The sequence below is a fragment of the Pomacea canaliculata genome, linkage group LG11 (assembly GCF_003073045.1).
Source record: "Pomacea canaliculata isolate SZHN2017 linkage group LG11, ASM307304v1, whole genome shotgun sequence".
Classification (NCBI taxonomy): Eukaryota; Metazoa; Mollusca; class Gastropoda; order Architaenioglossa; family Ampullariidae; genus Pomacea; species Pomacea canaliculata.
In genome coordinates this window covers 6501916-6516169 of record NC_037600.1, presented here as the reverse complement: position 1 = coordinate 6516169, position 14254 = coordinate 6501916, and the positions used below count along the sequence as shown (strand labels likewise).

At 35.4% G+C, this 14254-nt stretch overlaps 2 protein-coding genes and 1 long non-coding RNA gene across 3 annotated transcripts; all 3 read right to left on the bottom strand.

Annotated features, from left to right (window-relative positions):
* Positions 1–2383: 2383 nt before the first annotated feature.
* LOC112576262 lies at positions 2384–4318 on the bottom strand. Its single transcript, XM_025258582.1, has 3 exons — positions 4284–4318; positions 3261–3625; positions 2384–3068 (listed from the first exon to the last, which is right to left on the bottom strand). Exons 2-3 carry the CDS (start codon positions 3559–3561, stop codon positions 2689–2691), a joined length of 681 nt encoding a protein of 226 aa, XP_025114367.1. The 5' UTR covers positions 3562–3625; positions 4284–4318; the 3' UTR covers positions 2384–2688.
* Positions 4319–4877: 559 nt separating this feature from the next.
* Positions 4878–11244, bottom strand: LOC112575685. Its single transcript, XM_025257664.1, has 8 exons — positions 11022–11244; positions 10518–10652; positions 10161–10364; positions 9696–9830; positions 8308–8698; positions 7957–8038; positions 6400–7092; positions 4878–6000 (listed from the first exon to the last, which is right to left on the bottom strand). Exons 1-5 carry the CDS (start codon positions 11242–11244, stop codon positions 8412–8414), a joined length of 984 nt encoding a protein of 327 aa, XP_025113449.1. The 3' UTR covers positions 4878–6000; positions 6400–7092; positions 7957–8038; positions 8308–8411.
* Positions 11245–11518: 274 nt separating this feature from the next.
* LOC112574732 lies at positions 11519–13957 on the bottom strand. Its single transcript, XR_003101484.1, has 3 exons — positions 13864–13957; positions 12529–12668; positions 11519–11653 (listed from the first exon to the last, which is right to left on the bottom strand). It is a non-coding gene; the product is annotated as an uncharacterized LOC112574732 (long non-coding RNA).
* Positions 13958–14254: the final 297 nt, after the last annotated feature.

Genomic DNA, 14254 nt, shown 5'->3' with positions numbered 1-14254 from the left:
TGAAGTATAAACGAATAAAATACTTTTCTCTCCGTCGTAGGTAATAAACGTGATGGCACGTAGGGTATCCACCACGCGGAATGCATAAGGGAGGCGACTATTGGAACCTTCAAGAATTAATCATATAAATTACTTCCCTTTAAAAACTTAACCAAGAAGGTATTTTGTTTTGTTTAAAAGTAAGAAAAAATTCAGTTGATAAATGCCGTGCCCATTTTTCTTTTCGAGGTGGATTTGTACTTAAACAACCCAAAATTAGAAGAAAGCAGTAAGAAATACCTAATGTCTAATAAATATTCTAGCTGTGACAAGAATAACGGTAGTAAAATATTTCTCCTAGCCTGTCTATATTGTAGAAAGCTAGGTAATGCCATACTTAAACTAAAGGAAACAACTTATAAAAAAACTACAAGAGTCTTTTTCGTACTTTTACTTATTCTTTGTTTAGTACGGTTGTTTCTTCTTTTATAGTTCATATGTTATTTGTTTGTTTTCCTTAAGTGCTAAGACAAAAGTATAACCAGTTAACTATACCTTTCCGAGGTAATCATAATGACCTAGCGATGCATGAAAAGATCTACGATCAAGAAAGTTATTATGTAACTTGTCTGTTCAGAAGCTGAACGTGCTGTTCATTTAAAACCTGTCTCAATTCTTTCATTGTTCTTTCTACCACTAGCTTTTCACATGGTCCTAATAAGGATTGTTTAGTTAAAAGTTGACCAAGCCGACACGTTACTACAAAAATGTTCTTTAACTAACTTCCTTTATCTCTACTAGTCCCCACATCTCTCTCTCTCTCTCTCTTTTCGTATACAATCGTACATCCAACATTGCTGTCAATTCCAGTTAAAACTGCCATTTACTCCATACCACGAGCTAATGGGCCTGGCAGATGCCATGAAGTATTTGAAGAATTTTTGTTTTGTTGTGTGAGTTGTTTAGAGTTTATTGATGTCCTGGAGCATTTCGTCCAGTAGGGTTAAGGTCGCTCGATCCCAGGGACATTAATATTCAGTGTATAACCTCTGTCCCCCTCGTGGAGACATCAGTTGTTTTTTGTTTGTGTGATGGTCTCTACGTTTCAAGATAACTTGCAAGTGTGTGTTTGTATACATATACATGTTTGGATTATAGAGAACTAGCCCGCAGTGACTGTTAATACAGTAAAAGCAGTTTTTTGCTGAGCATTTCTCTTTGTTAAAGTCAATTTTCTGCAGAGTATGAATAATTTCTAAAGGATATTTACATATCCATATTGATGCAATCGCCCTCCAAACACCCAACATGCGCGCGCACACATACACACAAACCTTATTCTGTCGCTCACTTTCTCTTTCCCACTAGTACGTCTTTTAATCACATCAAATACAAATAACTGGATATGTAATAAAGTAATTCAAACCATATACACAGGTATTGTATAGATCAAGTACAGGATAACGTTGAGGTCGACATTTATGCAGATCTCTCCCCCACTCCTAGTTCACTAGAGCAGACACACGCACATATATTTCGGATTATATATAATATTCAGTTAGATTTTCTAGGTCATAATTCGAATTAATGTCCGAAAAAATTATTCTTTAGAAAAAAATCTTGCTATTTGTTGATTAACGTACTAATGAAACAAACATTATTATGGTGGGCAGGTAAGATTTTCCTTACTTTGGTCTGCAAATTATATATAATAGAATTGATTATGACATTCCATTTAGTCTTTCGCAGAGTCTAGCAATTTATATTTTTTTCTTTCTACACATAACATTTTATTTTAACTTATTTACTAGATAGGAATTTTTCAGTGTAAATAATTTTATGAAAGGATGATAATTATAAGAAGGAAATATTTTAAAGTAGAGCTATGGCGTAACTTTTTAGCACAATATTTTGAGTTTACATGTTACATTTAGGTGTTTCTGGATTATCCATATTAGATATTGCAAGATTTTGCAGGCAGAAAACGAACAAGAAAGGGTTGTAGACAACGGAGAATATATCTAACCAGAGAAAATTCTAGTAATCAATACAGGAGTATGTAAGTAACAGTTGGATTAAAAATATAAACATTTGGTATGCATAACAGCTGTCGTGATCAGAATAAAGTTTACATTAATTACTGTTAAAGCGTGAGCTGAATATTGCAATTAAAACAAATAATAACAAGATGTCTGCATTTCAACACCTGGGAAACAAAAACATGCGCAGCTATAGATGTACTTATAAAAGCACATCTTCTCATAAAGATCAACAATAGTAACAATAAACAAGGGTAGATACACAATAACAATGTTAATTATAGAATATCTCGCTTTAGTGAGTTGTGTAGGTCTCATATTGTTTGGTGTATGAGACGTCTTGTGTCTGACGTCTTTCGTGTCTGACGTCATTTGTTTCCCGTCACTTGAAGCAAAATAATGACGTCATGGATAAGAGAAAAGCAGATGCTCTAAAAATGGCGGTGTGAGCGGGAAAACACAACGGCTTTCTCCGCCATCTTCTTTGTGACTCTCTCAGTGATATTCCCCTGAACTTGTGCCTCTTCGATTCGATTCCCCTACACAATCTCAGCGATAAAACTGAGTAAAATAAAGAATACTATTTTAAATAAAGAGAGAAAGAAGATAAGAAGAAGGTCTAGAGAAAATGTATGGTAAATCAAAGTGTCTGATGGAAAAAGAAAATCTTTCAAGTCTTAATATTGTGCACCAGGATCAGCTGTGAAGTGCAGCAAGTCCAGCATCTCAACCTGTTCCATCTGACAGTGATGTCGTTACTGTCTGTATCGCCCTCCACAAACACCACCACCTTTCTTCTATATCCCAGACAGAGGCTGGAATTTGCCACCAAAACCGAGCTTTTTTCTTGCCTGAATATGGCAGACTGATTCTGGTCGTTAATAAATTGAACTGAAATACCTTCAGTCACGAGAGACTGCACCATTGGAGTCTTTTCGTCGACATCACTTTCAAAGAAAATTAAGATGTCACTGTATCGAATAGGAGCAGGTTGCAGTTGGTGATTGGTGTGTATCTCTTGTTGGGTTACATCTATTTTGATGTGTTCACCTGTTAAAAAATTTAAAAAAATGATACACGTAACAACCACACGCGCGCGCGATAAAGATTTAACTTATCAAAGATCTTGGGTCTGATGCGCAGACGAAGCTGCAGTTGGCGCAGAAAAAAAGTAGCGATATAAATATGTGAGAAAAACATCTGTTCTCAGTGAGAATACCATTGCAACAAACATCTACTAACCTTGGATGCAGAGATCGTGAATTAAAATGTTGATTATGTCTCTTGCGCAAAGTTTGCACTCTTGTGGGGGATGTTCCACAAAATGTCCTTGACCTCGATGATACAAGTGCTTGACTGGTGGACCACTGCTGGGTACAGGAGACTGGTTTGCAGTGTACTTTCCCACCCCGGATATACGAGTCCTCTCACATGCCTCTCTTAGAACTGAAGGAGGACAAGTTAAGCATTCGGTAAGGAACTCCACCCGCAGGTCTGGCACTCTGGGTTGGAGGTCCAGGTCTGTGATGCCAGCGCCCCACATGTGAAGGTTAGGGAAACGACGACGAAGCTCAGTAAAAAGGAACGGGACACTTTTCTTTCTCTGGCTGTAAAATGATTGTTTATATTTAATCGTTGATTTTTGCTTTTTACATATACAATCTTCTATCTGCCCACTTAAAGGCATAGTAGGGTAAAAACGTTAGTTGTAATGAATTTGTCAAGGTCATTGTCACATCTTATTTCTTTTAACTTGGGTTAATTCAGATTATCCATTTTAGAGATAAATGACTTTAAATGTCACCATACACACGAAGAAGGAAAGTTAACACTTAAGACATGTGTAATTAACATTTTTTACATTTCTATCTCTACTGATAGCTGAGGCATTCAGAGCATAAATGTTTCCATGCGTTATTCAGAGGTCTGTGCTATCTATGCTATGCCAATGCCTTTATACCAATAAGGGACCCTTCTTAAAGGTATAGTTATCATGTGAAAGAAAGGAGTTATAGTAAATAATCCGTAAAGAAATTTGGTCATTGAAAAATGAAGTCTTTTGCAGGTAAGTTATTATGTCTTAACGATACTCAACTTATAAATAAAATAATAATGTGAGAAATGTATTAAGAGACAGATAGGTTAAAAGTTTAACTCTGAATTCATTGTCTTCCTTATCGCTGGTCCTAGCAAAACAGACTTTTATAAATTTTTTAGGGAAACATCATAAAGGACTCTTATTTTTTAAAACAAAAAGTTTCTTACATATTATTCCCTACGGTTGGGATATTCCTGATGTCCCTGGAACAAAATAATCATTGCACTAAAAAAAAAAACTTTAGACCTCCGACCACAACCACCACAAAAACCCTCCTCCAACTCATCATCTAATTTTGAGTGTTTCTTGTATGTCCTATTTCTCTAGCTTATCGTGTTTTCTTGTTTGCTTTTATAACACATACAATATTTTTGTGAACGTGCGTTGTGCAAAGTAATTTTAAAGTTTTTTTAAAAATTATGATTATTATGTTCACAACTTCCTGAAAACAATAAGCCTAATTGATAACTTAAAAACTCTCACCCCTTTGTTACTGTAGACAGAAATCTTTTAGCGGCTTGTTTCCTGCAACAATAAATATTGATTTTCTAATTTTTTTCCCGCATTCTATGTTGTTTGGAAAAGCTTTCTGTTTATTTTTAAAGTGAAAACTATTATGGAACACATATTAGCAACAATTGTTTCCTCAGACGGAAAGCAGACGCCTTCTGAAAACCATGAAATTTTGACTACACGGCATGTTCTTAAATTCACAGTTAGTTTTAGTTTTCGATTAATTTGTGTGACTAAAATACTTGCTTTTGAAAGTTCAGTTCGACTGCAATGACGTAGGCTTCATTTGAATGTCTTTGGATAGTATCAAGCTCTCTTGTGACACTCGTAGTGTCTTCCAAGTTTAGTTTTAGGTGGAACACATTGACATGCTTTGAAGACACTGAACTAGAGATTAGCTGATGTAGATGCATTGCAGCTTCTTCACCCCCTGGCGATGTGCTAATTATGTGCACTGGATGACCCTCACAGACCCATTTTCTCCCCACCAGTCCCAGCATTCGGGTTTTGCCTGTGCCCGGGGGTCCAGCAAGGAACAAAAAAGGTTCATCTAGTAATTTAGTCATTTTTGGATACAAAATAGTTCGCTTAAACATATCTCCTGTTAATGACACTGCTTGGCTGAGGGATTTGGGCAGCTGATATAATACACCTTCCATTGAAAGAGCAGAAGTAGTGGCTGGTCCACAGAACCTAAATGACACAACACAAAGATACCACTTAAAATACTTAGTAAATGACTAACACACATGTGTACAAGGATGTAGCACCCTTAATAAATTATAAACCACACTTTTACGGCAAACACAAATAAATCATTTGTTTTTCTTAAAGAGTCTATAATAAAAGTCATTGTCGTACTCTATATTTGTTTATCTTTTTTGATTTTGTATTAGTCTGTTAAAAATACATATGCAGTAATATAAAATATGATTTTATAAACATATTTTTGAAATACTTCTATAATAATAACGTAATAAACTTTTTTTATAAACATGTGATAGCTATCAAGTCTTAGAAAAAGTTCATTGTGTTGATTAGAGCAGAAAAGAAAATAATAATGAAATAAATAGTAAATTGAACATAGAATATTAATCTACAAAATAATTATACATTACTACATGTTTCTTCAGTATTAGTAAAGTACCGTAACATACTGCATAATATAGAAGAAAATATGTTGAAATATGGAATAGATACTTTCCTCCCTAGTATCGCTAAGTACTGCTTCTCGTTCAGTGTAAAGCTGTCTTGACTTTTCTTTACGAATTTGTCCCACTCTTCTTTAAACCAATTCAAGCTTTTGCCAGAATTAAGTTCCATACAGTCAGGAAGTTGTTCAAAACATAGCATCCAAAGCTTACTTGGGTTCTGAAAATTACATCATCATCATCGTTAATACGACTCATATTTAGAACTACTGCTACGCCTACATTTTAAGTTAGAATAAACGTGAACTTGTCAAACATCTTTAATTAGTAAACATAAGCATATAATGCCAAAGGAAACTAGTGTAGTCAATTAAATATGAAGCTATGACTCAACTGGAAACATCAACAAAATAGTTGAAAAGTGCTTTAAAACTTGAATACTTGATGGACATTATTTTTGCAGTTCTATTCGTCGGTGACACAATGTTAGCTCGTTGCTTAATACCCATATACTCTTAGAGGAAGGCTAAAGAATGCAATATTCGCTAAAAATCGGCAAACAAAGACAAAGGTGTTCAGTAAACACTTCTCTACCATTAACTGAGGTAAAAGGTAGCACCTGATTAATGCCAGGGATATCTCGGGTAAGGCGTTGGACTGTTGGCTGTGTAATGTTGAACAATATCAAGACCTGGCGAACTTTGGGAAAGTTTTCTTTGTCTGACATAGCCTCAGTCACAAATCTATTCGCCTTCTTTAATTGTTCGATGGCCTCTGACACTTGATTTAACTTCGTTGTATCTGTGTCAGTCTCAGGCTCATGTTTGGCAACATCACTGCTACAATCTTTCACAACACCAACCATCACACCATATCGTCGATGAATGATAAGGAAGTCAAAACTCCGGTTTTGCTCGTGTTCTTGTACAAGAGAAGACACAGACAGCAGGTGGCCTTTGAACTGCTCGGGGATACTATTCAGGTAGTCAGTGTACTTAAACTGGGTGAGCACAAACATTTGTTCCTTTCCTAGGGTGGTCACGTAATGTAAACAGTTTAGGACGTGCTGCACGGCTCGGTCGTGTCTGATATCCACTTGGTCAGGGGGTTCGAGAACGGCGACTACTTGATCGGCGACAATCAATGGTGTGTCTCGAATGTTGTTGAAGTAGACTGGAGGTACAAAATATGCCGACTCAAATGTGTTTGGAAACATATTTAAGACTTCTGTCTCCAAATATTCTTGAAACATTTTAGTTCTTTCTCTCCGTTCCTTTATTATTTCTTGGCTCTTTCTTTCTTCTTTATTGATCTAAAATAAAATAATAAAAGCATCACTTTTCAATTTTCATAATCCCGTGATGGAAACGACTTTAAAAGATTTAATTTTGTGAAGCATTAAATACAATATCCCTGGTAGCAAAAGGGAAAATTAACGAATATATAAGGAAGTAGAGTAACTAGAGCACCTTACCGTTGCCCACTGGGACAAATTAAGTTTATCATTGTAACTGTCATTGCTATGCAATGTAGATTTATAACAATAATCACTGATTCTTTTAATCCAAGATATGTGTTTCTATTGACTAACATTACTTGCATGCTATATGTACCAGCAAGCAGGAAAGTAGGATACTCGATGTTGTTTGTAAACACCGGCAAAGAGTGACGCTACAGCAGAAGACGTTTTCTCTTGTTAAAAGAGTTTTTTGCGGAATTTAGTCAAAGCTACACTTATATATTTTATTTATGAGTTCAACATTCATACTTTTGCTAGCATGATTACGGGTTAAAAAACTCTTGTTACCTGCCAGATTATTTGCTTTGAGTATTTATTCATTTTTTTTCTATATGTTTGTCTATGTTGTCTATTTATGTTTTCGACAATGCAGTATACAGTGCTTGTTATGCTTGTTATTTGTTTCTGTTTGCAGTAGCTATGATTCATTAAGAATATATTTCATCGGTCATTCTGTTGACCTTAAAAGATTTCTATAGTATACGCAGGTGCGAGCTCAGCCATAAAAGCCATTTGCAAAGCCTCATATTATGCATATATATATATATTCACGAACATCTGAAGACAAAAACTGCAGCATGCATTCTACACACACCCCCTCGGATAAATTGTGTTCAGAAATTTAGTTCCCCAAAAAAGGTTAATAATGATTCATACTTTCATCATCGGCTGACTTTCATAATGTGGCTGTGGAGACGGTGACTCTATCTTACAAACCATAGACATAATCTTCATCGTTCTGAAAACAATTAGTAATGCATAGTTATATAAATATTAATCTAGAGCTTATTTTCAAATGTTTATCTAAAATTCATTAAGAAACTACAACAGTAACATTGCTTATTTGAGGTGAGGGACACATTTTAGTGATTGAGGTATTAATATTATCTTTCTCTTTTATTGGATCTGTTGTGGACAAAAGTTGCTTGAAATAACAAAAACTGATATAAGAGTCTTGTAGGTAAGAATAAAGGTAATAATGAAAGCAATTGCTAACTTCTTACTTACCCTTTATACCTCAGTAAATTAAACCCAGCGATGACAAGGACAGCCACCAGAAGAACTCCCACGGATAGCCAGACACCCAGAGAATGATTACTCTCATCACCTGTTTAGGAGAATTTTACCATTTTTAACAAAGGGAAATGCATGTGCGTAGTTAGTTTTCTGTTTAAAAAACGATCAGATAGGAACTTACCAATCTTAACTTGTAAATCACAGGTCTTAAAGTATGTCGGGTGGTGGCCAGCCACCTGACAAGCGTATGTGCCTGTATTGTTTGTAGTCACCCGTCGGATTGTTAAACTAAGTGTTTTACTGACAATCCGATTGTACTGGACACTCGGGCTTTGAATACACTTCAAAGTACCATCAAACCACCAGCAATCAAGTACAGCATCTGCGGATAAAACCAACAACAAAATTTTGAATTATTCCTTTTTTACTAATAAATAAACAAATCGTCCGATCTGGAGTTTTCTTACACCTGTATAATTTCACTCCTAAATTCCGTGTGTACGCATTTATTTACTTTATGAAATAAGCCACTGGCTAGTTCAGTAATAACATATCTGAAATCATGGCTTGAAACAGTTAGATGAAAGACAACACAATAATGCTTAAGCAAACATGTTCGAATGAGCCAGCAACACAAAGAACATCTCAACATTTTCTAAAGCTTTAACACATTTAAATACTGGCCTTGTGATAGTATTCCTGAGATCTTCATATGATGATACTGATAAATGGTACTACATATTCTACACATTCAGTTCTTTGTGAAAATGGGTTTTTTCAATGTAGCAAACAAAACACTATAATGTGTTTTTCTGACAACACATAGTCCTAAAATAAATTTTTAAGAACAATCTCTTTTTTTTCAAATTATTGCGCTTTGATCTGTAAACAAACAGTTATTGCAATTATGATTGAGATATGCATTTAAATATTGACATCTCATTTTGCGAAGAAATGTCCAATCTGTGACAGAATATTTGCAAAGATTGGTCAGTTCAGAAGTCTTAATATTAACATAAAAGCCTACCTTTACCTATGGTTGTACCTTTAATGATACAAGCTAAGGCCACCCCAAAAATCCAGTGCAGGCCCAAGGGCAGATGAGTAAGACAAGAGCTGTATTTAACTGTGATTGTAAATTAGCTTTTGTTAAATAATACTATGTTTACATCTCGGCTGCCATTACTTACATTTAATGTAAAAAAGTGTCTTTTACGAGCATTTTTGATATATAGACCTTTACACATATACCATCTAACAGGCCACCCTTGTAACCAACGTTACTTATTTCCAATGAATAGTTAAACAGGATTCTTGGATGGGATGGAGACGTATTTCTTTTGAAGTATTTGAGATTAAATTATCATTTAATGGATTACCTGAGTTTACTCCATTATTATAGTGGTAGACTGAAAAGTCTTTTTTCGTAACATTTAGGTCCTCGGGAAAATTGCAGGTCAGAACGGTATCCTGTAGTGGTTTCACGATCGGTACAGAGCATGTGATATTTTCATCTGAAGCATAAATAAGATCTGAATCAGGAACAAAATCTCATAGAGCTTAATTGTGTACAATACAACCTAATTTTAGCAACAATTGTCATCAGTTTAGCTTTAAATTAACGCTAAACCACTAATATTAAGAGTTTTATCATGACTGCATTTAATGCTGCTGTTCATACAACTACAAATATGATGAAAAGTAGGAAATAATCAGTATAGGGCTGTCTCGTTATATTCAAACATGTACTGTGCATATTTGTGTACATAAGTATTTTTGTTGTTTTATTGTTTGACACACTCAAAATGACTATATTTTAAATAAGAGATTAGTTGAAAATCTACCTTCTTCAGACACAGACAAGACGCAAGTGTTCTGTTGAGTAATTAAGGAGCCCGCAGGCAAACAAGAGTAATTGCCTGCTTTCTCTTTCGTCACTTCCTGTATCCACAGAGTAAGATATGAAGACACTGCATCTTGGAGTTGGTAACCACTGGCAACCTGACATTTTGGTTGGTTGTTCTCCCACAAACACTCGGCCAGGACTGCTATATGTAGAAACAAATCGGTAATGAATGAAAAAAAAGATTTTATTTGCTCTTGAGTTTTCATAGTTCTCTAAGTAGAAAAAGATATGTACGGTTGAGAGTAAGTGTCTATATACGTGTTGTATTAATTTATCACGTGTTATGATGTCCTACCTTGTTTGTCCTGACCGTGGGTTTTATATACAGCGAAACTTTTCCTTGCCTCTGCGATGTCTTTGTTTAAAAAGCAATCCAGCCTTGCCCGGCTTACAGACTTGTCATAGGTAATTCTGCAGGTGTTCTCGGTTCCTTTGACAAAAGCAACGGAGTCTCTTTTTTTTATAAAAAAATTAAAAACGTCAACCCAATAAGAGTTTAATTATTTTACTGAAAATTACAGAATGTATTTTTCTAATAAAATTTAAACAACAACCAGCTTTTTATTTATATCAGATCGATAGAAAAATTAAACAAGCCACAGTAAATCTAGTAAATGGTAAACTGTGGACGTGGTTAAGAGAAATATAAGCGAAACACTAGTTGAAAACCACACCAGTGATGGAGAGCTGTTTTTGCCAGTAAAATAATTTAGCATTTCTTCATTTGTCTTTCTTGTTCCTAATAGCCCCGAGTGGAGCATAGGGCCGCAAAACATTATCAAAACAAATGTAACATTACCGAGTTTTAAATGCAACTCGCAAATTTCCAAAGAGCTGGACTCGTAGCCGGACACCTGACAAGCATATTTGCCGGTGTGGGCTGAAGTCACTTGTTTCAATGTTATTGTCAAGCTCTTGCCAACAGCCTTATTGTACTCCACACCATGTTGTGAATAGCAGTCGAGTTTGCCTTTTATCCACCAGCAGTCAACAACAGCATCTGGTGGCAAAGTAATCCTCATTGACAGCACTGCATCGCATTCAAATACAAGCTTGATAGTTTGATGTTTAGCACTATGGAGTAAAGGATAGCTTCTTATTTTGTTTCATTTGTTATTTTAGTATTATATTAAGTATTATTATACAATATATTTTTAATTCGTAAGGTTTATTGTTTCAAAATCAAGCCTATTGATCACATGCAATGTAGATCGTTCTATGATCTTGCATTTATATATAGATTGAGAGAGGAAATAAACAAAAAAGAAATAATAAATATAACAATTATTTTATTACCTGCACTGCCATGCTGAGCATAATGATAGACCGTGAAGTCTTTCCTTGTTATACTGAGGTCCTCGGGAAAGTAACAGGTAAGGTTAGCATCACTGAGAGGCAGCACAGGTGACACTGTGCACCTGATCTTGCTCTCTACACGTGCATGAGAGGTAAAAGAGACATTAAATGATCTTCTGTGATCACTAATTTCTGGGATCATCTTTGTCATCCTTAAGTCATGACCCACGTCTACATGTAATACACATTCAATTTTCCCAAAACTCTTGGCATAAATGACCACAAAGGCAAGAAGTAAAACAAATTCTAGAATGTGTGAAGGAGAAATATAAATCTCGAAAATCATGAAGGCAAAGTTTGATTATATGTGTTATTCGTGGATTCGTATGCCAGGGAGTGAAAGTCAAAATGTAGATGCTAAGGTGTATGTAAGAAGCCTCGCAGAGTTATGTCACCTCCATTACCAAAAGTCACTTGAGATAATTTGACCTAGTGGTAGTTCTTCCAGGCGTATGGCATGTACTACTGTTGCAGGTTACAAATGAACGCAGCTTTAAATATTGTAACAGAAATTGCATCATGATTCTAATAAAGATCTTTCTTAACCAAATATGCCTAAAAGTTTGACAAAGTCCGGCAAGCCAATTATATGACGATTATACATAGACTTTGCTAAACTTCATCAAGCGCTAAGCGAGGTTTAAAAGGGGCTATTAGTTTCTTCGTTTATGTATATATATATAAAACTAGGAACTAAGCCAAGCCAGTCGATTATATGAAATGCAAAGATACTTTCACTGTATTATTTTCTCAAACATATTTAAAAACTTTGCAAAATAGTAAAATGTACTATGTGAGCAAATACATGTTAAGACCTATACAATATAACGTTTGCTATCTATAACGTAATTGCTACTTTTATTATTGCAGGAAAAAATTTATTAAATCTCTTTTTGAAATCCTGATTTAAATGTGGAAACATTTTAAATAGGAGTATCGTTGTTACTAACCTTCGGCTGAAAAAATGACAGTGGGGACACAGACCAACAATATGAAGAATGTTTGTGTGAACGACCAAGCTGGAGAAAAGCCGGAGAAATTGTGTTGGAGAAAATTTACCCTTGTAGTCATTTTGATACTCTGTTCACTTCTGGAAAAAGAATAATAGTATATGTTTATAGAAGGTTGTATACTGATGTCACAAACCAGTTGTGTGTAAACTAGAACAAAGTAAAGCAGGTTATTAGAAAGATATTTACATGGATGGTTAGAGAGTGAATGAAAGTTTTAGTGACGGAAATGGCCAAAAGCTCTATTTTAAAGCTATTATAAAATAAGAAAAATAGCGGAATAGAAGAAACAGAGGTTTTACATGTCGAGAGATTCGGCAGGTTGCATATTAGTCCATGTATGAAAAACAGAAGAGATAAAGTAAAGAGTTTGCCTTTCTTAGTCTCGTATATCATGAAAGACAACGGTCCCTGAAAGGTTTGACAGTAGTAGGCAGCAGGTGTGAAGAAGGTAAATCGTTTGTCAAGAACGTAGCGAATACTAACTACGAAATGTGTGATAGTTTGATTTGTTCAATCTTTCTAGCTAGCTGGTATTGTTTTGTAATTGCGTTACAGTTGTTGCTTTTTGTGGAAGGAATTACCTGTGCAGGAGCGTGTGGATGTGTGATATGACTGACTGGGTTGTGAAGGGTTAACTCTGGGTATAAATGATCTGACAATACGAGACACCCATCTCTCCCGCTGAGATGACTAGACTGCGCTCCACTCTAGTCATAGAAATCCTCACACAAGACAAAACTAATTTTTGTTAGATGTGTTAAGTATGATGAAAAAAGACAAATATCTAGGAAAGAATACTGTTTTCAATATGTCTCCCTTATTGCGTCTTAATGGATGTAAGATTACATTATTAAGCAAAGCGAACGAATGAGATTTGAAAAAAAAATTAACACTTTCTTCTTTTCATCGCAGCTCTTCAGAAGAAACGTGAGGAGTCGTGAATCAACTTTACACATAGGAATTTAACGACCCTGGTGCTGGAGCGGACATGAAGTACACATCCATTAGCAGTGCCTAGAAATCGAATATTATTATGTAAACAAACACAGCTGACAATAAGTGTATCGAAAGTGAAGGGAGAAGGGATGGACACCCCTGCTGCCTCGCTTCACGCCAACTTACCGAATTAACACGTCCGCACGCACTCAATTCAAATTAATACTCTCTACATACACGGAAAAATCAAATTATAATTGGAAGATCTATACATATATCAATAAATTTCCAGCCATCAGGCAAGTATAATTCGAGAGAGTTATATATAAAAATCACCTTCCTTCCACTCAGGTATCTCCATGTGCCTGCATATCCCAACTTGTGGTGAGTGAATCCACCCTCACATTCCCGGGAAGTAAACACCTACTCGCAAACAACTGATGACTAGACAGCCAGTAGTAAACATAGAGAATTCCGTCGGTACACTATTGTCACTCTTGGCGATAATCAATGCGAATCCCCGTTATCGTGCTTTACTCGATAGTTTTGGCCTTCAGCCAGACTGCTTTGTGTCTAACTATAAAAAAAAAGAAAAGTGCGATTAGCTTATGTTAGAAATAAGACTGAACAATAACAACGAGCATTAACATATGGTGATATTTGTACTAACAAGTAGATAAAAATGGGTAGACATACAATTAGGAAGGCTTCAGTAAGTTCCATTTAC